The 24,333-nt window shown below is 40.6% G+C and overlaps 1 protein-coding gene across 6 annotated transcripts in view; it reads left to right on the top strand.

Annotated features, from left to right (window-relative positions):
• Positions 1–24,333, top strand: part of Nbr (exonuclease mut-7 homolog) — a 311,108-nt gene that overhangs the window by 50,210 nt on the left and 236,565 nt on the right. For 5 of the 6 annotated variants that reach the window (XM_067145734.2, XM_067145731.2, XM_068227278.1 and 2 more), the window contains exon 4: positions 20,204–20,418. In XM_067145734.2, coding sequence (XP_067001835.2) covers positions 20,204–20,418 — 215 coding nt within the window. Of the gene's footprint in view, positions 1–16,525; positions 16,639–20,203; positions 20,419–24,333 lie in introns of those variants that run through there. The other variant, XM_067145735.2, reaches the window with a different exon arrangement.

Below are 24,333 nucleotides of genomic sequence, written 5' to 3'. Positions count from 1 at the left end.
GTGGGCTTGAACACTCATTGAAAAATCATCTCAGTAGGTCAGTATTTCAGAGTATGCACAAAGTAATGCTTTTACATCTGCACTGAGTGAGTTGGCTATGCGGTTACGGTTGCATAGCTGTAAGCTTTCATTAGGGAAATGGTGGGTTTGAATCCCACTGCATTAGGGAAATGGTGGGTTTGAATCCCACTGCCAGCAGCTCTGAAGATGGTTTACTGTGGTTTCGCATTTTTACACCAGGCAAGTTCTGGGGCTGTAGCTTAATTAAGGCCAAAACTGCTTCCTTTCAGATCCTAGTTCTTTCCAATCCTTGCATCATTGAAAACCTTCAGTGTGTTAGTGCAATGTTAAATCACTAGCAAAAAGCAAAATAATACATCTGCTTTCAGTAAGCTGCACTAATACAGTGCATTACTTAGGCTACAAAACTCCCCGTGTACCAAGCTCGATAGCTGCTGTTGCTTAAATGCGGCCAGTATTCAGGAGATAGTGGGTTCGAATCCCACTGTCAGCAGCCCTGAAGATGGTTTTCCGTGGTTTCCCATTTTCACACCAGGCAAATGCTGGGGCTGTACCTTAATTAAGGCCATGGCCGCTTCCTTCCCACTCCTAGCCCTGTCCTGTCATCACCATAAGACCTGTCTGTGTCGGCATGACATAAAGCCAATTTGTATAAATAAATATATATTTATACAAATTGGCTCTATGTTATATATATATATATATATATATAAACTCCCTGTATAGTCAGTTGAAGTTTAGGACGCTACCTCATTGGTTCACCATACTTACACCATCATAGGTACCATTTTGTCAGTTTTCATACACTTGTTGTACGTGAATCTCTAATTGATGTTTATGGTATTGTTAGTTCGACTAGTTGGCTGAATGGTCAGCATACTGCCCTTCGGTTCAGAGGATCCCGGGTTCGATTCCCCGCCGGGTCGGGGATTTTAATCATTTCGGATTAATTCTTCTGACTCGGGGACTGGGTGTTTGTGTTTGTACCAATTCTTTCCTCTTCATATTCAGACAACATACTACACAACCAACCACTACAGAAACACACAATATTGATTACATCCCTCCATATAGGGTTAGTGTCAGGAAGGGCACCTGACCATAAAACAAGGCCGAAACCACTTGTGCGATGCAGTTTGCATCGCCGACCCACAGCTATGGGAAAAGTGGCAGAATAAGAATAAGATAATGTTTTGTTAGTTCATTTGAAATTCAAGTGTACAACTTCTTCACCTTGCTTGATTATTGGAGATTTTCAGGCTGTGGGCAATCATACACAAATTATTTTGGAGATTTCTTTGATGTGACATAAGCATATTGTACCAGGAACCATTAATGGCCTGGAACATTATTTTGTAATGTCAGTTAGCTGCAATGACACGGCCTAGCGTGCGAGGGACAGAAACGGTATGGCTTAGGCAGCCAAAAAGTGAGCTATCTACATCAGAACTTCCACGTTAGAGACTGACGTAATGATCACATGAACAACGCACGATAGCTCTAGAACATACGAGAAGTGTTTTTACTAACTTTTTATCCCATGGAGATATCAAATAATGACTTACACCATCTTGTAGCCCATGATTTAAAAGTCAACATGTGTAATTTTCATTAAAATCAGCCCACAGAGTTAACAGAAAGGCAATTTTATCAGAAGGGGAGGAAAGCTAACCCAGCTACACAGTATAAAAGAGCAGGCATTTGACCTGGTAAGACAGTTCTCAACTCACAGCAGTCGCGTAAGCATGTTGTAGAACGCGGATATACACGTTGAGAATCGAACTTACTTATCACGTGGCGGTACTATGCATCAATTATCTTCAAGCTTGTAGTCCGGTGAGCAGTGTCAGACTTGGAAAATTTTCAAGACTTGATAAATCTCACCATTTTAAAAGTATTTAACAGTGCTGTGATAATAATTTACTTTACATTTTTGACTTTAACTCGAGTGAACGTAACTGTTTGAAACTTGTAATACTCTTAGAGGCAGAATAACTTAAAAACATTTACAGCTGATAAACGTGTGCAAGTTAAGGACATTTTCTTGTGAGTATTTCATTTACTGAAACAGACTCTCTCATAATAGTGTTTTAAAATACATGCCTAATGACAATTTTGAACTATCAGCATATTTAATCTTTCGTCGCGAGTGCGTGAAGTTGTTCTTCATTCTACTCTACCGCAATCCGTACTTACAAACTTTCACGAGATATAACATTTTGTCATTCTGAATAGACTGTGATTTACGTGTGAAGACACTTGTAAATATTCTCACTGCGCTATTATTATAAAATTGCGATTTCTAGAGCAGTGATCATTAATAATTTACTGCCAGACTTTGTACATGTGCACTTAACATGATACTGTGTTCATCATTTGATTCATAAAAAATCTGAAATAGGTTAGATAGGACACTCAAAAATGATTACTAGTCAGTTGAACTTTTTTGTGTTTTTAAACTCAACAAAAACATGTTAAAACCTGACGAGAGCCTATTATAATCATATCTATCTGTTAACGTGGGTTTGGAGATGTGATTTCAATGTGGGATTGGAAATGCGGTTTCAGCGAGGGACATGGGACATGATCTCAACAAGGGAGTTGGACGTGGTACCATGGGTGATGACATCACGACACTGGCTGCCAAGCATGTTAACATGTGCTTCGCTTAACCGCATATATTTACAATCCAGTCCTGAGTTCCAGATTACAGGTGATAGGAGTGTTTTTTGGACTCTCTTTAAAATTCCACAAAACTAACTTTTCATTGGTGGAATATTAGAATCAGTGACTCCTGATAGCAACTCATCAAACAATTTATTGACTCTTACTGAGAATCGTAGTATTCTAACAGTATTATCACAGTGTTCAAATTTCAATTCGGAAAGAAATAATAAGACCGAACTTTGAAAAAATGAATTATTTTGCAATATTTTGTGAAGTTTTAAGTGTTAAACATTTAAACAAACTATAGAAGAGACTTTCACAATTTTAAGTGTTAGATTTTTAGAAAAGACTAGGAAAAATTTCCATATTTCCGAGTGAAAGAAATTTGATTTAAATTAAATGGTTTTCTTTTGTTTCAAATGAATTCAAGAAAGAACTTTGAAGAAAAAATTATACCTTGAAAGAAAATTTATTTTTGGAAGGGCAAACATTCATTATAATTTATTTGAAAGCAACTTCAAGATGAAAGTGAATCCGTTTATTTTATTTTATTTTATTTTATTTTCCTGATCAAGTATATAATAGGGAAAGTCAAGTCATGCTCAAGGAAATGAATAAATTTTGTTTAAAAAAATCAACTGTGATTTTGATCAGCATACCTCTCACTGTACCTGCTCCATAAGGACCTTTCACCCCTTTGTTGACTCTCGTGCCCTTATCCCTTAAACTCTGTCTTTTCCTGGTACAATATATCTCCATGGAAGGATTATACAGGTTAGGAGGTTGCCCTCGGCCCTTCTTATTGTATAGGTTCATGTGGCAAGAGTACAAATTTTCAAACCAGTGATGGACAGTATGTTCAGATGGTGTCTCTTTCTTTGCCTTATTGCCTCATTCACATTACGGTAAGTTTGTACCTTTGTTGTACACTACATGTGGTCTGAAACATATTCACTCACTCATAGATAGGCTGTTATCAATCAGACATCAATGATCTGCATTTAGGGTGGTTGTCCAGGTGGAAGATTCCCTGTCAATTGTTTACCTCATTTACATTTATTTAAAATTGTTTACCTAGCTTTTAAATATTTTCAACAAACTTGAAAATTTATTGAACTTTCTCCTTGATAATTTATAAGTAATAATAATAATAACTTAAATGTTTCCACCTTTTCAATACAATATATTCACAAATTTACAAAATATATTGTATTGAAAAGGTGGAAACATTTAAGTTATTATTATTATTACTTATATATTGTTCAATACGGACCAAAAACATGAAATTCATAACCATCATTGATAATTTATGCCAATCCCTTACTCCTCATCCTATAAATGAACATTTTCCCCAACCTGTCCTCTTGAATTCCAACTTTATCTTCATATTATGATCTTTCCTACTTTTAAAAGCTCCACTCAAGCTCATTTTTCTACTTGCATCATTCCACGTAAACTCGTCACCAGCAGCTCGAAACATACCACATATTGCATGTTACAAATCTCATATTATGGTCCATATTGAAGTGTAGTTAAAGTCGAAGAATAATATTATTATAATAATTTGACTTTACATACCACGTAGTCAAGCATCTTGTCTCATTTCTCCCAAGTCTTCCCAGCCCAAAGTTTGCAACATTTTAGTAACATTACTCCTTTGTTGGAAATCATCCAGAAGAAATCGTGCTGCTTTCCTTTGAAGTTTTTCCAATTGTCGTGTCAAGTAGTCCTGGTGAAAGTCCCATACACTGGAGCCATACTCTAACTGTGGTCGTACCAGACACTTATACGCCCTCTCCTTTACATCCTTACTACAACCCCTAAATATTCTCATAACCATGTGAAGAGACCTGTGACCTTTCTTAACTACCTCGTTAATATGATTAGCCCAATGAAGATCATTCCTTATATTAACACCTAGGTACTTACATTGTTCCCCATGAGATGCTATCACCCCATCAACACAATAATTACAACTGAGAGGACTTTTCCTCTTGGTGAAACTTACAACTTGACTTTTCACCCCATTTACATTCATACCATTGTCTGCTGTCCATCTCACTACATTGTTTAAGTCCCCCTGCAGTCACTCACAGTCCTGCACGTCATTTACTACTATATACAGTATAACATCATCCGTAAATATTCTTATCTGTGATTCCAGATCTTTGACTCATATCATTTATATATATAAGAACACATAAAGCTGCAACAATACTGCCCTGTGGGACCTCCATCTTAATCATTACAGGATCAGATGATGCTTCACCTACTCAAATTCTCTTAGTTCTGTTGCCTAGAAATGTAGCCTCCCATTCGGCCACCCTTTTGTCTAGTCCAGTTGCCCTTTTTTTCGTCAGTAATCTCCCATGATCTACCTTATCAAAAGCCTTCGATAGGTCAATAGTGATACAGTCCATTTGGCCTCCTGAATCTAAAATATCTGCTGTATCTTGCTGGAATTCTACAAGTTGAGTTTCACTGGAATAATTTTTCCTAAACCCAAATTGCCTTCTATCAAACCAGTTAGTAATTTTGCAAATGTGTCTAATATAATCAGAAAGAATGCTTCCCCAGAGCTTACAAACTCCACATGTCAAACTGACTGGCCTGTAATTTTCCACTTTATGGTTATCACCCTTTCGCTTGTACACTGGGCTACTTTTGCAACTCTCCATTCATTTGGTATAGCTCCTTCATGAAAACAGCAGTCAAATAAGTATTTCAGAAATGGCACTATATCCCAACTCATAGCCTTTAATATATCCTTAATTGGGGCTGGTGATTGAGGTGACGGCTTACTGTGGGATTCTGGAACCAACACATCACTTTGCTCTATGTAGCCTGGAAGAGCCGTGGGTTGGGAAAGGGGCGATCCCAACCTAGGGGGAAAGTCATGACTGTGAACTCAGTCATGATAATGCCAAGTGGAGATCATGTGAGTAGGCCTACTGAAGGGGGGGAACAAACCTGGCTAGGTTTGGGCCAGGGACGGACCGCTGGATGGATGACTGAGGGGCGTGGTCTCTGCTACGGAGAGTCTGAGTTGCGTGAGGACAATGTCTGGCTGTATGCCTCACCACGGATGGTGAGAATGACGCTCAGGACCCTAGAAGGGGCAAAAACCCTATGATTGATTGAGATATGAATGTTTATAAAGAACCAATTTCAAAAACTTCGACATCGAGGGAAGCCATGGGAGCTCCAGTAGAGCAGAACTGGACAGGTTGTTGCTGACTCAAAACAAAAAATGGCAACAGAAGCTCCAGTAGAGCAGACTGCTACCACAAGCAAACCAGGAATGTCCGTAGAGAGAGAACTGAAGATTTCTGCATCGAAAATCAACAGATTTCATATCGACAGACCACCTCGCAACAGTGCATATTTCAAGGAAAGGAAGAGGGCAAGGAAGGAAGCCAAAATAGCGGCTGGAACTTGGATGGAGAAGAAGCCAAGGAACAGGGATCGGCGAGAGGCTATCCCTCCGACAACTCCCAAAAGGCCAAGGTCGGGGGGATAGTACGCCATCAAGTTCGGCTACAAAGCTGTCTGCCAAGAAACAGAAAGAAGAGACGGTCATGTCCTTTTCAGAATGACTAACTTCAGTCAAGGTAGCAATAATACCTAAAACTTTTCCAGATGGGAAACTGAAGGTGGAAGATGTGAAGGAACTTTCATCTGCTCTGATGATAGCGCAAATTAAACCGCTGTCGATGCCTTCCAGGCTTTCTCGAGTCTCCAAGGCAGGAAAGTGGAGCAATGGTACTGGTCTGTACAAATCCAGAAACTAAAAGCTGGCTGGAACAGACAGTGGCCAATTGCAACCCTTGGGAAGGGGAGAATTTGGAGGTGGCAGAAGCCAAGAAGATGCTGAATACTACAAAGGTCATCACCAAGTTTCCTCCTCCATTTGACAAGATGAAGGTTGATGATGTGCTTGTCAGGATACATCAGCATGACTCCAAACTTCCGACGAAAGAGTGGAGAGTGCTGAATGCAACAACTACTGATGACACAGGAAGGACAATTGTTTTGGCCCTTAATGAAAGAGATTTTGAAGAGCTCAAGAGGAGAGGCCTTAAGGCCAAGCTTGGACTTGGGCAAATAAAATTTCAAGTAATTAAGGGAAAAACAAACCCGAGCGTTGGCAAGGATAGTACTGAAAGTTGTACAGGCCAGCCTACAACATAAAAAATCAGCTGTGGCCAATTTCGTCAGGAAGTTAAAGTCCGAGGCTATCAATGTGGCTCTTATACAAGAGCCTTGGGTAGTTAAGGGCAGAGTAGCAGGACTGGCGAAATCTGGAGGTAAGCTAATGTATGATACTACATCAAATATGCCTAGAACATGGTTGTGAGCAGAAAACTAAAACGCCTCCTGTTGCAGGAACATTGTTGAAAGGACTTAGTGGCAGCCAAGATAAAACTTGGATATTGGGAAGGTCTCAGAGAAATAACTATAGGCTCTGCATACCTTCCATATGACTCAACTAATCTGCCCTATCAGAAGAAGTTGAGAACCTAATTTACAACACAAAGAGGAAAGGCAAACACCTAGTCCTTAGAGCAGATGCAAATTCACACCACACGGCATGGGGCAGCACGAACTGCAATGCAAGAGGTGAGTCTTTACTAGAGTTTATTATTGGAACTGAGTTGACGATACTAAACCTAGGAAACAAGCCTACATTTATAAATAGAATTGTAGGGAGGCAGTAGACATTACACTAAGCACTACGCATATTGCAAACTTTATAAAGACTGGAAGGTGCTGGAGGAGCCATCATTGGCAGACCACCAGCACATCCAATTTGCAATAGATGTGAGACTATGTGGGATTGAGATGTATAGAGACTGGGATAGATACAGAGAAGTTCTAGGGAAGGCTGAACAAAAAATTCCAACTAACGTGAGAGGACAGGAAGAATTGGATGAGGCAGTGGAAGTATTAGAAGATGCCATTATAGACTCATTCCATGACAACTGTCCTCTCAAAGAAAAGAAAAACACCAAAGAGTAAGGTGGTTGAACAACAAACTAGCCAAAATGAAAAAAGAGGTTAGGATGTTGTATAGAATATCATCTAGAAATGGTATGTGGGAATTATATCATAGGAAACTCACCGAGTATAACCTAGAGATACGGAAAGCAAAAATAAAATCTTGGAGACTTCTGTGAGAAAGTGGAATCATACACTGAAACAGCAAGGCTCCAGGAGGTTCTTAAAGCAACCCATATAAATCAGGTGGGGACACTGGAGAAACCAGATGGGTCGTTTACTCAGTCAGGGAAGGACACTCTGGAGATGCTAATGGTGTGTCACTTTCCTGAGACTGAGGAGATGACAGAAGAAGAAACGGTTGAAACAGAGACTGGGGCTCAAAGAGCAGACTGGAACTGTGCCAACAGAATAATAATACACAACCATTTAAAATGGGCAATTGACACACTTCACCCTATAAAGGCTCCGGGGCCAGACAAGATACTTCCGATACTCCTACATGAAGGACGGGAGATACTCGTCGATGCCCTGATGGACCTCTTCAGAGCTGGTCTAGCTTTAGGGTACGTGCCGAAATCATGGTCTGAAGCTACAGCAGTATTCATACCTAAACCTGGAAGGGCAAACTATGCCCAAGCCAAAGCATACAGACCATTATGTTTAACCTCCTTCAGGCTGAAAGCAATGAAGAAAATTCTGGATAAAAATATAGAAGAACAGTGCAACTGAACTCAACGTTACATGAAAATCAGTTTGCATATAGACCTGGCAGATCCAGTGAAGTAGCACTCCACCAGTTGGTTTGTAAACTAGAGGAAAACCTAGAATATAAAGAAATTACACTGGCAGCATTTCTAGATATAGAAGGAGCCTTCAGCAATACAACCTATGACTCGATGATCAAAGCATTGGAAAAGAGCAAGGTGAATAAAACTATCGTCAAATGGATTAAATCCATGTTAGACGGAAGGAAGATAAAAGCAGCCCTGTTTGAAGAAACGCTGACAGTTAGGGCCACCCGAGACTGTGCTCAGGGAGGAGTTCTTCGCCTCTGCTGTGGAACCTCGTGGTGAACAAAATCATAGCTATACTCAACGAACAGAGTTTCTATACACAAGGATACGCAGATGACCTAGTGATTGTGGTACGAGGTAAGGTGATGAGTGTTATCCAGGACCTCATGCAAAGATCACTGAACCTTGTGGAGAACTGGTGTCGGGAAGAATAACTATCAGTCAACCCGAACAAGATAACTCTGGTCCCTTTTACAAGAAGGAGAAAATTAGAGGTAAAGAGATCACTGAAGCTCTTTGGTGCAAGATATATATATATATATATATATATTAAAGAACAGGTTCTGCACTTAGGTGTAGTGTTAGATAAAAATCTAACCTGGAATCCACATATAGAAAGGAACATAACCCGGGCCAAGAATTTGCTGTATGCATGTAAAAGAGCCATTGGGAAGACATGGGGTCTAGACCATACATAATGATCATTAGACCGTTGATGGCCTATGCTGCAATCATCTGGTGGCAGAAAGTAAGTCAAGGAAAAGTCGACAGTAGATTGGATAGCCTACAGAGAATGGCATGCATAGCCATAACTGGGGCTATGAGAACTACGCCGACAGAAGCCTTGAATACTTTTCTAGACTTCCCATCACTATGGAAGTTATAAAGGGACAGGCTAGAATGAGTTCATATAGATTGACACAATCAGAGTGCTGGAATGCACAAAGACCCAATCTAGGACTGTAAAATTAACAGAGTAATAACAGAGGAAGTTCTACACATGCCTTCTGATCATATGATACCAAAGTACAACTTTGAAAAACTGTTTGAGACCCAGATAATAAAAAAGACCCAGATAATAAAAAAAGAAGACTGGGATATCAACAAATGGAATACTGAAAAAGAAGATATACTGTGGGGGACTGATGGCACAGGCAGAGGGATCAACGGGGAAAGACCTGAGAGATCAATCCAGATGAGCCTGGGCAGACACACTACAGTCTTTCAAGCTGAATTGATAGCTATCACAATATGTCTTGAAGAAAATCTGAAAATGAACTATAGGAATTTTTACGGACAGCCAAGCGGACATTAAGCCACTAGAGGCAGTTCGGATAATATCCAGAATTGTCTGGTATTGCCACTCACTTCTCCTGAAGCTCTCAAAGTAAAACATTGTCAAAATAATATGGGTACCAGGGCATGCAGGTATAGAAGGAAATGAAAAGGCAGATAAACTGGCGAGGAAAGGGGCAGAAACACATTTTGTATGCCCAGAACCTGTATGCGGGATTTCCTATGGACAAGCCCGATACTACATAGGAAAATGGGTACAAAAGAAACAAATGGAAAACTGAAAAAATACTCCAGGATGCAGGCTTGCAAAGGAACTGATAAAAGTACCAAACAAGAAGCATACCAAAGAACTGTTGAAACTCAGCAGAGAAAATATAAGATGGGTAGTAGGACTGTTGACAAGACACTGCCATCTGAAAAAACACCTACATAGAATTGGAGTAATAAGAGACAGCATATATAGGAAATGCAATGAAGCAGAGGAATCAGCTGAACACATACTTTTCGAATGTGAGGCGCTGGGTAGAATCAGACTCTCCACTCTAGGACTACCAGGTGAAAAGAGAGAAAAAAATATCCAAGAAGACCCAATAAGAACAACCTGCAGCTTTGTGAAGGGAGCAGGTATATCTAGGTGGGAATGAAGGAAAAACATGGTAGCCAAAGATCTTAGAGGTCGACGCTAATTGGGAACTAATATTTAGGGGCCCCATGAAGAAAATAAGAAGAAGAAGAATATAACCCCAGAAATCTTATCAACCCCAGCTGCCTTTCTAAGCTTTCAACCTTAGTAACGTTTTATAAATGTCTTTATTATAATAGGTAAATTTCAGTATTTTGCCATTATTAGTCGCTCCTCTATGAGGACATTATTTTTATATCCAACTACCTTTACATATTGCTGACTGAATACTTCTGCCTTCTCCCATATATCCTCCCCTTGTTCATTAATGATCCCAAGAATGTCCTTCCTGGAACCTGTTTCTGCTCCCCCTGTGGGTGGGGGCAGTAGAATAACACCCACGGTATCCCTTGCCTGTAGTAAGAGACGACTAAAATGGGCCTCAGGGGCTCTGAACTTTGGAGCATGGATTGGCGACCACGGGGCCCTCAGCTGAGTCCTGGTATTGCTTCCACTTACTTGTGACAGGCTCCTCACTTTCATCTATCCTATCCGACCTCCCTCGGTCAACTCTTGTTCTTTTCTGACCCTGACGGTATTACGTATGGAGGCCTAGGGAGTCTTTAATTTTCATACCCTTCGTGGCCCTTGTCTTCCTTTGGCCGATACCTTCATTTTTCGAAGTGTCGGACCCCTTCCATTTTTTCTCTCTGATTAGTGTTATATAGAGGATGGGTGGCCTAGTTGTACTTCCTCTTAAAACAATAATCACCACCACCTGTTTCTGCCTTAAAGTATCTAGACATGTCCTTCCTTTGCTCCCTAAATTTCATGTTCTCCCAATTATGTTTGCATTGTGTTATCCTTAGCTGATTTTTTCTCTGAATTCAATTTCCTAGTGAACTCCTTCAATCTGTCCTTATTCCCGCAACCATTCTTTCTAAATATGCACTTCCTTCTTAATCTCGTTATTTTCGTGATATAATATAATGGGTCCTTACTTTTCCTTACTGCTTTTAAAGGTACATATCTGTTTTTACACTCCTCAACAATTGCTTTGAACTCATCCCATAGGCTGTTTACATTTTTTTTTTCCATTGATCATAATTGCTTTTAAAAATTTCCCCATACCATCATAAATGATTCTCTCACATTTTCACAGGGATTGGGGCCACACCAAATGCCATCTGAACATCCTCATTTCTGTTGTGGTCCAATCTAGTGAGTCCCATTGGCCAGTGAAGCATCTTCATCTCCATGACATGCAGCTGTTGTTCGTGTCTCCTTGTAACTGGCCAACACTTGTTTCCATACAGTGCCACTGGTGTAATGATGGTTCTATAGATTTTGGATTTCAGGTACATTGACACCTTCTGATAAAAAAGGACTCCTGTGACTTGACGCCACTTCATCCAGGCAGTGTTGATTCTGCTTCAAACATCTTGGAGCATGTCACCATCTGATTGGATAAGTGATCCCAGATATTTAAATTGAGATGTTTTCAGAATATCAACGCTGTCGATGTTAATTGACCCATCACTTTGTACCCCATATTCTAGGTACTCAGTCTTCTAGACATTAAGTTGCAGGCCATATCTATCCAAGGAGTTGATAACGTCATCAGCATAGAGTAGAATCCATGGATGTGGTGTTATCACCTCTGTGCCAGATGGCATCAAATCGAAATGTCTGCACACGGTAGCTGAGGCCATACGATTGTTATTATTACCTCTGTGCTGATGGTGTCGAGACAGAGGATGAACAAAAGTGGAGATAGAGCCAATCCCTGATGAACGCCAACTTGAAATGGTGCAGACATTCCAGCAGTACATCGGACAGAGCTGGTGGCATTCTGATACCTCCCTATAACTCTTCCAAACAAACCTATCTTATATACAGTATACCATTGCAGTTCAAATGAAGGCCATCTGAGCATAGATCCCTATCTCCTACCCAGCCATTCGGATCTACAAATCTCACTCCCAATTTCCCACATACCCATTCTATAGTCTCATTTAAATCCCCAATTACCCTCCATTCAGTATCCCTCCCATGCAGTATCCCACTGATAACAATCTCTGCTTCCTTAAACTACTTCTGTGCTGCCGTAACCAGATCCTTAACATCTCCAACTATGTTAGTACCAATTCCTGCTTGCCTTGCCTTGTTGGTCCCATCATCATCATCATCATCATCATCATCATCATCATCATCATCATCATCATTATTATCATCATCATCAGGATTTCCTTCCAGCAAGCTGGGTAGGAACTTTGTGAATGATATGCCTGCACTGAATTCTATCCTGGTATAGTTTTTTTCCTCTCCACTGCATCCCATGTTACTCCTCTCCTCTTGAGATCTTCATTAATCTGGTCTGTCCATCTCTTTCTAGGCCATCCAATAGGTCTTCTTCCGGGCACCTCCATCTCCAGATACTGGCGTAGAGTTCGAGTTGGGTGCATTCGCTTCACATGACCTAACCATTTCAATCTCACAGCACCTATCCTTTCCTCCAAGGTCAAGTTCACCTGTAGGTCTCACCTTACATATTCATTCTTGACTCTGTCTCTCCTGGTTTTTTATAGAGCTGACCTAACAAACTTCATTTCACATGCTTGCATTTGACTCACTTCTCTCTTATTTATGACACAGGTCTCCAGACTATACATCATGATTGACAGGAGATAGGTTTTATACATTGTCTGTTTAGCTCTTAGAGGGACTCCTTTGTCCCAGATTAGGTTTCACACTTGATGGAAGAAGCTGGATCTTGCTACTCTGTTTAATACTTCTAGTTATTGCTTTTAATGTTGGTACAACGTGGAAAATTACCACCTTCTCCTTACCCTCCTCCCTTCCTCCCTCCTTACCTTCTATTTTCATTGGCATCTGCCTTAACCTAATTCCTGGATAATTTCTCTGGCTCCTGTAGAGCTCACTTCCTCCTTCCTTTTTCTCCCTCTCACTGCCCTGTTCCACCTCCCTCTTCCTTTCCTGTGTTCTATGTTTCCCTTTCCTATTGGTCATCATCATCATCATCATCATCAATGTACCACTCCAGTCGCCCAGGTGTGGTTAACAAGCCTCCTCCACTCTTTTCTGTCCTTCCACTTTTCCTGCTCCATTACTTTCCTATTGGTCCCTTTCCTTTTTATTTATCTTCTGACCCCAGATTTAAAGTCCTCTCTTCATTGACTGACCTGCATACTTTCCTCCCAGAATAAAAGAAAGGGGAGAAGGAAGCAGGCTCTGCAGCTGTCAGAAAAGATGAGGGAAATGAGGTGGATGGAGTTGAGGCTCTGGTCATGTGGGACCCCATTGTTAGGCATGTGGGGAAAGTGTGTGGAGGAAAGGGAACCAGGGTGGAGTATTATCCAGGAATTAGGTTTAGGCAGATGTTGAGGAAAGTAGATGGGAAGGAGAAGGTGGTAGTTTTTCATGTTGGTACCAATATTGAAAGGGAAGCAGGTATAAGTTATAGGTACCAACATTGTTGGTGATGTTTGGTATCTTGTTAATGCAGCATGGGAGAAGTTCAAGGGAGCAGCAACTTTTGTCGGTGGGATACTGACTGGAGGCTGATAGGGGATTTAAGTGAGGCTATGGGCTGGGTATATGAGAAGTTGGGAATGAGATTTGTGGAAGCTAATGGGTGGATAGAAGATAAGATGGCCTTCACATGAATCACATTGGTACATATAAGCTAGGGGGTTTGTTTAGAAGGCTAACAGAGCAGTACATTTAGGGAAATGGGTGGACTAGGGAGCAGCAATAAGAGTATAGGAAGCTTGAAAAATCTTTAATCATGCCTACACATTCTGGCAGACGTGTGGAGTTTGTGAATGCTGACTGCTTCATTGCACCAGTGTGTTTTGGCAAATATTGTTTGCGCTATACAATGTAGCATTGTTCCCCATATAGTGGTAATGAAATGGCGTGTGGCTTTTAGTGCCGGGAGTGTCCGAGGACATGTTCGGCTCGCCAGGTGCAGGTCTTTCGATTTGACACCCGTAGGTGACCTGCGCGTCGTGATGAGGATGAAATGATGATGAAGACGACACATACACCCAGCCCCAGTGCCAGTGAAATTAACCAATGATGGTTAAAATTCCCGACCCTGCCGGGAATTGAACCCGGGACCTCTGTGACCAAAGGCCAGCACGCTAACCATTTAGCCATGGAGCCGGACCATATAGTGGTTATATCTATAGATAAGACCTTGTTAAAGTTTTTTTTTTTGTGGGTATATTCACAGGCAAGTGAATTCTGCTTGGAGGGGTTTCACATGAATGATAAAGAAGATATTTATATGTACATTTTGTGACAAAAAGCTTTAGCTCAAAGGATGGGACGTGGTAATGAAACACATTGCTATAATTTTTTTTCTATATTGACTGCAGACGGCCTACATGCTGTCAGGGGAAGTGTCGAGTGTGGGGGGTACCAATCCAGTATGATGTAAGAGGCTGGTAAGGGAAAGAGACAGAGCACATTACTACAATGTTGCCGAGATTGCATGTGCATTAAAGTTGGGTTGAAATCAAATAACATTACAAGAAATGAAATTCATATTTCAAGGTCTGTATTGACTGCAATATCTTAATTATTGCTACTAATTCTTATTCACAAGATTTTACTGTCATTACATCATATTTTACTGCTCTAGCTTTTAATACATATTTTATGCTAAATTATTTTATTTAAGACTTATATAGACATGTATTCAAAAATGTACACTCATTTGTATGTCTTCTCCGAAGCTGATGATGGATCCTCATTGAGCTGAAACATGTCATTTAAAAGAATGTAATATGTAAATCAAGTAATCTATAAGGTTATATTATATAGTATTGAATAGGTTGAAACTTTATATACCGGGCGAGTTGGCCGTGCGCGTAGAGGCGCGCGGCTGTGAGCTTGCATCCGGGAGATAGTAGGTTCGAATCCCACTATCGGCAGCCCTGAAGATGGTTTTCCATGGTTTCCCATTTTCACACCAGGCAAATGCTGGGGCTGTACCTTAATTAAGGCCACGGCCGCTTCCTTCCAACTCCTAGGCCTTTCCTATCCCATCGTCGCCATAAGACCTATCTGTGTCGGTGCAACGTAAAGCCCCTAGCAAAAAAAACAAAACTTTATATTTTAATTAAGATCTACGTAACATGAAATACAGAGGTTCATATGTTCTAATTCAAGAATGGCCTATGGATTAGTTTTACTCTATCTTGGATGTAGTGTAACACAAGTTAACTAATAATACATACAAAAATTGCATTGACAAGAGACCGAAAGCAATTAGTTCAAAAGTACAGAGTTATACAACACACTTTCTTACCTTACCTTACTCCAGCTGAAGTATCCCTGGTATGGCACTCCGACACTCGTCATTGTCACTGGAAATATCCTCATCACTTGACTCCTCTCTGTGGCCATTGTCTCTTAGAGTTATGACAATCTGATCCTTGACTGTGTCCAATAGCATGTCTTTTTCATAATTGTCCTCTTGAAATTTCTGAGAATGTGACACACAAGCCTTGCACTCCTCTTTGGTTACTTTATCCAGCTTCTCTTCTATTAAAGATTGGATGTTGATTAGTTTGAACGTTTTGTTCATTTTCCCTACAGTACTTTTAATGTTCCCCCAAATCAGCTGTATTGGATTGTACTTGCAATGATAGGACAGTAGGCGAACATCAATATGACTTTGTCGTTCAGCAAGTGTATCATTTTCGTTTTTTTTTTTTTTTTTTTGCTTTACGTCGCACCAACACAGATAGGTCTTATGGCGACGGTGGGACAGGAAAGGCTTAGGAATGTGAAGGAAGCGGCTGTGGCCTTAATTAAGGTACAGCCCCAGCATTTGCCTGGTGTGAAAATGGGAAACCACGGAAAACCATCTTCAGGGCTGCCAACAGTGGGGTTCGAATCCACTATCTCCCGGATGCGAGCTCACAGCTGCGCGCCCCTGCTGCAAGGCCAACTTGCCCAGTCGTACAATTTTTGCCTTTGGTTTGGCTAGCTTCACAAGAGACAACAGTTCGCCTGTGGTGTAATTGCTGTTGTGAGGAGTATTCATAGCAGATAACCATGATATAATGTCAGCTTTCTATGTTTTTGTTGTAGGTATTCGTTCCAGCTGTATTGAATGGTAGCTGGCATTGTCCATTACAATCACTCCACATACACGCTAACCGGAGGACGCAATAAAAGACGTGGCAACAATTACTCACACAGGTACAAAATGACGACTGTCTTAAAACAAACTTGTGAACCAAGCTCCTTGTAATACCCATATGCACACTGCAAGACTACTCAGCAACACAGCAGTTTGTAGAGCAAAGTGAGCGCAGCAAACTCCTCAAGCGACTGAGTAGTTTTCAGCGCTGCTGCTAGGCGATATCTTGTCTGTTTGGGCAGTTGCATATTACCTACACCCCACTTCCTCTAAAGCATGTAGGCCGCCTGCCGTCTGTGTATAAATGGTAGTGAGGATACTTGCCATCCGCTGGTTGCATTAGGGAATATTACTTTCCTATTGTAGGGGATAAAAAGCAAGAAGAGCTGAAGATGAGCATTCAAGATAAGAAACCTTTTGTTTTTGTGACGAAAGTACAGACAAGTCAGCGAACTTAGTTTTTAATGTGTTATTTCACCGTTTGGATGTAAGGAACAGACAGATGTGTTTTTAGCTGCCAGTGAGGTGTTAGATAAAGCCATGGGTGCCACGTGCTCACAAGGTGTTGTGAACACCCTGAACAAGTACAGTGTTGAATTTGACAGTGTTTTAGGGCATAGTTACTGATTCAGCTCATTATACAGGAGCATGTGTGAGTACCTTAAAGAGGCTTCTTGGTGACGGTCATGGTCATGTGCAATGCTAGGCTCAATGTAGGCCATATCTGGCAGTGCAACCTCGATGAACTTGGCAGTTGCAAAAACCAAGACAGCTTTCCTAAACAGTAAATGAAGGACACACATATACACTGAAGAAAATGGAAATTGCAACACCCAGAAGGACTGGTGCTACATTGCTGCAGTTGAACATGCAAGATGAGTGTTCGGTTGTGATTCGATGATTACACTTTCAGGTCCCTCTGACCGCAAATTTGGACAACAATCAATACAGGATGTGCCCACCACGAGCTGCAATACATTGATGAATTCGTCGAGGCATTGAGTCAATAAGGCCCTGGATCACTTCCTAAATAATTGTGGCCCATGCTTGCTGCACTGCATGGGTCAGTTGTTCCAGAGTTGTGGATGGCTGAGGACGGTTGGCCAGTTGTCGACCCATCATGTCCCACACATGCTCAATAGGACTGAGGTCCGGGGATCTGGCGGGCCATTCTAAGGTTGTGATGTCGTGGACAGCTTCTCTGGAGATGAGTGCAGTGTGAACCTGGGCATTGTCCTGCTGAAACATATCATTAGCAATGTTCGCCATCATAGGGACAACCACTGGATTGAGTACCCTATCAAGCACTAATTGTGATTTCACATTAAAGCCAATAGCTCCCCAGACCATAAGGCTTGGTGTTGGCCCTGTGTACCTCTCGACAGTAAGATCGGGTCAGCTCTTCTCCCCGGTACGTCGGCGCACACGATTCCGGCAATCACTGTGGGCAAGACAGAAGCGTGATTCATCACTAAAGACGACCCTATGCTATTCGTTGACCCACGTCGATCTTTCTCGACACCAGGCCTGCCTTACACGTCGCTGTTGTGGGGTAAATGGAACACCTTCTGCAGGGACACGGGCTCGTAAGCCAGCTGCATGCAGGCGATTACCAACTGTTTGTTGTGTAACGTGGGGTGCCAAAGCTGCTCGAATTTGTGCTGCTGTTGCATGGGGTTCCATCCGGGCCATCCAAATGATGCGGCGATCCTCTCTCACAATTGTCTGTCACGCTGGGCCAGTGCCAGGTCTATGAGTGTGGGTACCTTCATTTGACCACTGCTGTCATACACGTTGTACCGTAGATGCCTGTCGGCCAACACGTGCAGCGACAGTCCTTAGCGATAATCCAGCCTCACACAGCCCAATTATCCGAGCCCTCTCAAACGGCGACAGTTGTTGATAGCGTGCTCTTCTCTGTCGTCGAGGCATGATTGACGGGGAACACTTCACTGCACAGACTGCAAGTCAACTATGTCCGTATACTGGAGTTGATTCCTCCCGCGACCAATCACGTTGGGAGACCTGTAGCAACAATCCAATGGATCTGAAACTTTGATCATTTACATACCTATATGGCATCGTTCCATATCTTGAAAATCAACACAATGACCAGTGCCTTCATAGTGTTGCAATTTCCATTTTCTTAAGTGTATCTTGAATTTCTTCACAAGAGATATGATGACGATGACTCAGGGAAGATCATATTATTTCCAATTCCTGTTCAGACGAGGCGGAATGCTTGTTTCGAGTCAACATTTGAATGACATTGATGACTTCATGGATAAGATGAATGAAGAGAACAATAGTGTTGCATTTACGAATAATATGAATAAATTTCTGAATAATGTGAGTAGCAGGGAGCTAGCAGTGACAAGAGCACAAGCTCAGCTTGTAGCAGACAATTGTAATTGGATTGTGGATTACGTTATGTTGTTAGGAGGTAATAGCTACCCTACAGCTCGTACTGTGTATTCTTAGCTCAGAGTATTGCAGAACATGCTGGACCTGCTGATTACGATGTGTTTCCCCCTAATCGTATTGCTTGCCTCAGTGAATGAGTGCTGAAGCAGTGAACACTCTTAAGACAAAAGAGCAGAAGAGTTTGCTGTCAGACGACCCTTCAAAGGCTGTTTTTGAAGCCCTCAGAAACCTGTTTGTCCCAAAAAATATGCGCAGCAAGATTCTAACTCTAGATGGTGTAGAGAAAAAACTCTCCAATTGGTCAGCAAGTACTCTTTGAGGGTACATTCAGAAAATGTTAAAAGAAGAAATGTCCCGGTTGGATACCTCTCCATTGAACACTTGCAGTCTTTTGTTCTCCCTGAAAGACGACTATCCCGTATTTTCAATGACTGCTCTGCAAGCTATGGTACATTACGTCATATGTGACTGCTGAGCTATCTCGCAATATGGTGTGATGGTGAGTGACCATAGGAGACTGTTGAGACCAGAGAATGCAGAAATTCTGATGGTGATTGCATTTTCCTACTCCACTTCCTACATCTCTACTTGTCCAGTTCATTGACTGAATGGTCAGTGTAGTCGCCTTCAGTTCAGAGGACCTTGGGTGCGTTTCCCGGCAGGGTCAATGATTTTAACTTAAATGGCTAATACCCCTCCCCAACATTCCTGCAACTCACACACACCACACACAACTACAATAACACTCAGTTTCCCGCACATGGCAGATACCGCCTACCCTTGTCAGAGGGTATGCCTTACAAGGGTTGCACCAGGCTAGAAATTATATTATTATAATCTCTTTCATCTGCAATAAGTATGCAATTTGTTGACATGTAATAACACCGCCAAATTTCCTATTACGGATCTCTGTCAATAACCATTGGTAAGTGAATAAATGTGTACTGAGCGAGTGGCCGCGTGTTTTGGGGTATGTAGTTGTTAGCTTGCATTGGGAGACAGGGGTTCGAATCGCACTTCAGCAGCCCTGAATATAGTTTTCCATGGTTTTCCATGGTTTCCCATTTTCATGTCCTTTCGTCGCTACAAGACCTATCTGTGTCAGTGCAACGTAAAGCAGATTTAAAAAAAGGAATAAATGCACAGATATATGCTACTTTTGTATTAGCTATTGATTTTATTGCATCACTTTTATTTCAGTGATGGATGAGTTTTCTGGTTGGATCAGTGACAAACATACAACCTTTCAACGCTGCCTCTCTGAACAAGTGAAGTTGACTGCCTTTGATCGCATGATTAAACAGCGCAATATTTCTTTGATGAAAATGATATGCAATGTATATAAAATGGCAGAGGATAGAGACATATTTTTAGAACCTCTAAAGCGTCTTATATGGAGTAAACAGTACAAGGAGGTATGTATGTTTATTTTTAATCTCTATACGGATTATAATCTGTGAAATCTATTACATTGTAATGTGTACCTTTCTGTAGTGGATTGTTTTGTAGTTGTTCTTCTTCTGGTGGCATCTCCTCACAGCAGATTGTTGAACATCATGGATAATTTTTTCCTATTTTGTGTTCCCCGTTTTAGATTTGCTGTGTTGTGGATATCGGACCTCTGTCTGAGTATCTGCATCCAGGATAATCTTTTCTACCCACACCTTGGTTTGCCTTCTATGATCGGTTGTGTCAGACTCTATGGCCTGGTTTCTTCAACAGTGTGTTAAATTTTACTTAAATGTTAACTAACAGTTGTTATTAATTTAACACTTTGTTTAAAAGTAGCCTGATTCACAAACACATTTCCAACATTTGTTATGAAACAATTGTTAAAGAAAAATTAACATGTTTCCATGCAATTTCTGAACACATTTGGCAGTGAGCGTCTTTTGTTTCTTTACATAAAGCACTCCTAGCAATATGTTGGAATAGTATTTTGTCACTCATGGTTGACATTATTATAGGTTATGGTTAGCAGTGACCGCTAAGACATAAACATTTCAAGTAAGAGGCAACAAAAGCGTTATTATGATGAATGCGAGACAAATGATGTTGTAGACTTAATTTGAAAGCATGCGAGTGTGATTGAAAAATGAAATAACAGACTGTTATATCACATCATTCAATATATTCTTATATGAATGCAATCTAAGGCTCCTACAACACCGGAAAAATGTGATAATTGATATGTCATGAATGATTTTTGGGTATTCTTTTAATGAGGGGAAATAATATAATGCCTTGTTAATGCTGCAATGGCGGTAGGATTTCTTGGCAGAATTCTACACACTCTTGCACTCGTGAACATAGTCACTTACAATTACATGAAAAGAGTCTGAAGCATAATATTTCAGAATTATAAAGCAACTGATGCACTGGAGACACTGATAAGTTTCAGTCTGTGGGAAACTCTAAAATATTTTCACTTTCTTCTAGTATCTTGTTCATTATGGCTTTTGTAATTAGGTACCTTTGTAGAAAACTTGTATCTGACAACTCAAAAAAGTAGTTTCTTTTTAGTATGGGTCGTCCCTTGCCTAATTCAGTTTATAAATAGTCTTCATACAGCAGTAAAGCTTCAGACTTAGGTCTTCTGCATGGTACCATTTTGACATATAAAGCTGTTAAGAGGTTTAACACACAGCTGCTGCCATGTTAATTTAACACAAGTAGTAACAATTTGTTAGAGTTAATAATTCCTGAACCGAGCTCGATAGCTGCAGTCGCTTAAGTGCGGCCAGTATCCAGTATTCGGGAGATGGTAGGTTCGAACCCCACTGTCGGCAGCCCTGAAAATGGTTTTCTGTGGTTTCCCATTTTCACACCAGGCCAATGCTGGGGCTGTACCTTAATTAAGGCCACGGCCGCTTCCTTCCAACTCCTAGGCCTTTCCTATCTCATTGTCGCCATAAGACCTATCTGTGTCGGTGCGACGTAAAGCAACTAGGAAAAAAAAAAAATTCTTGATGCGACTGCCATTTTGTTAAATTATGTGTTAAGTCTTCTTAATAGCAGTGTTATACTAAAAGTCAACGCAAGAGCTGAGGAAAAGTATCCTTCCGCATGTGAGCTCGTCCCCTGTTCCCCCTTCCTGTCTCGGTTCTCTTTCTCAGCCACAACCAGCTTGTTATTAACATCATGCATCTATCTGACAAGTAGTTCATTCTCAAATAGTGTAGCATCAAAAGAAATCACTTCCTTTCACATAGTTGTACCTTGATTACATGCCATACCTATTTATTCCTTTATTGATCATGTAAAACCTACAGATTACTTATGAATACTGAGGCAAGAGAAGCAAGGTTTATTTTTATTTCATAATGCAGTTTGTGTGAGCCAGGCACATGGGAACTTACAACGAAAAGTTTGACGACATAAGTATACAATTCCTCTCTCGTGCAACGACTGTCAGTGTCAGTTTCTCACAGTTCAACAAGCTGTGAGTGGGATTGCAAAACACAGTGTTTCCAGGAATGTTGTAAATATCGTAGTCTCTTCATTCAGCAGGTAAAAATGAACTCATGATCCCCTCATGACAACATTTCTGCAGATGGAGGGCAGTTACGAAAGTAAAGAATACATTTTTATTATTATTATTATTATTATTATTATTATTATTATTATTATTATTATTATTATTTCAAGTACGCTAAGGATCCTATACCCATACCGTGCTAAGGCCCTTCCTGTTTTACGGCGAGTGCATAGTTCGAACTGAGCTGACACATAGGCCTACTGACGAACATTCAAACGAACAAACGTTTTCTGTCACATAAATCTGGCATGCAGCTTAGTTGAGTTACGTTTTGTTTCACTTCCCTTATCGCCTTGATTGCTTGTTTACATAATTCATACACTTTCTTAAAACAAAGTTTTCAGTGACTTTAGGGAGACATATCATCAGAAACCCTCACGACATATATAAACAACCACAAGCCAGCATATATGATATGGTACCACAAGAAAGCACAAAAATTCCTTTAAATTCCGCGCGAGCCGTGTAAACACTGTATGCCTACGTAGAAACGCCAGTAAGCTGCACGGTTTCTTTCACCACTTCTTCCACAGTCCACAGCAGATTTTCATCTCGTAGGTTACTATAAACGTTCATAACAATTTGTTTAGACTTCCTACTTAATCCACCCCACCCCCCAAACCCCCTTCCCCCAATTTTATTAGTTTTAAAGTATTTCACTTGTGACTCAAGCATCACGGCATCACCCACGTGTTGCTCATGGCTGACAGCCATTGTGAATATTGAGCATGGTATTGCAGCCAGTACTGCCAACAGTTTTCTTGGATCCTTTTTCAACGCCGTAAAAATTATGCGAACTAAACAGCAATGGAATGAACTCGAACAAAGCTTAAAAGTACACATTGCAGTAAGATATCAAACTCATGTTAAATAATGATTTATTTTGCTACATAGACCACCGAGAACAACCACCAACAGCCATGTATGTAAGAGTTGGTAACGAACCCGAATAACATACAACTTGTGAAATATTTTCCATATATTTTTACAGTGCAAAAATTTTTAATTGGTCAAGTCAGTTCACCAGAATATCTAACCAAACTGAGGGAAGCTCCTGACTGCAGCAACAAGCAACAAACATAGGAACTATTCACCGTTGCGGAAGCCTCTTCACTTACCAGAAGTCTGGCTAACATCAAAGGGACCGCTCAGGTTTTGAGTTGATTCTCAGTATAGCACTTAATGTAACCCTTGAGTGAAATTCAAAAGTCCTAAACTATCAAAGCTATATTTTTTCAAATGTATACCAAAGATGTAATATGAGATCAGAAGACTGTTTATAAGTTTTCAATTCAGTAGCTTTAATGGTTCAGAAGATATGGTCAAATTACTTCATTTTTATGGCTCACCATAGAAAAAGTCCCTCGCATTGTAAATTTGATTTTATCAACTCCATATTTTGTTAGCATGTTCACCATACATGCACTTTTTAAAATTGCCCTTGATTTTAATGTGCTAATGATAGAATATTTTAAATTTATGCACTCATAATTTCTTTGTTAAATATCAGCCAAAAAAAAAAAAAAGATTAAAAAGTAGTATTTATTTTTCCAGAAGAAAATCAAATGCAATTTCAATTCACCATATATCTGTGAACTAATGTAGCAAGATTGAACTGCCTGTCTCAAAAACTGTAACGCAAGGGACATTTTATATACAGGAAGGTACTGAAAATTTGAAGTATGAAAAAACTGCGATTAAAGATCTGCATGCACTACTCGCACTAAAATCCTCCTGGTACATATGTAGGGCCCTCAGATTTCTTTTTCTCCTGCTCTCCTGATGCTGCTCT

The sequence above is a fragment of the Anabrus simplex genome, chromosome 4 (assembly GCF_040414725.1).
Source record: "Anabrus simplex isolate iqAnaSimp1 chromosome 4, ASM4041472v1, whole genome shotgun sequence".
NCBI lineage: Eukaryota > Metazoa > Arthropoda > Insecta > Orthoptera > Tettigoniidae > Anabrus > Anabrus simplex.
The sequence above is the reverse complement of the archived record's forward strand: the minus strand, read 5'-3'. Positions and strand labels throughout refer to the sequence as shown.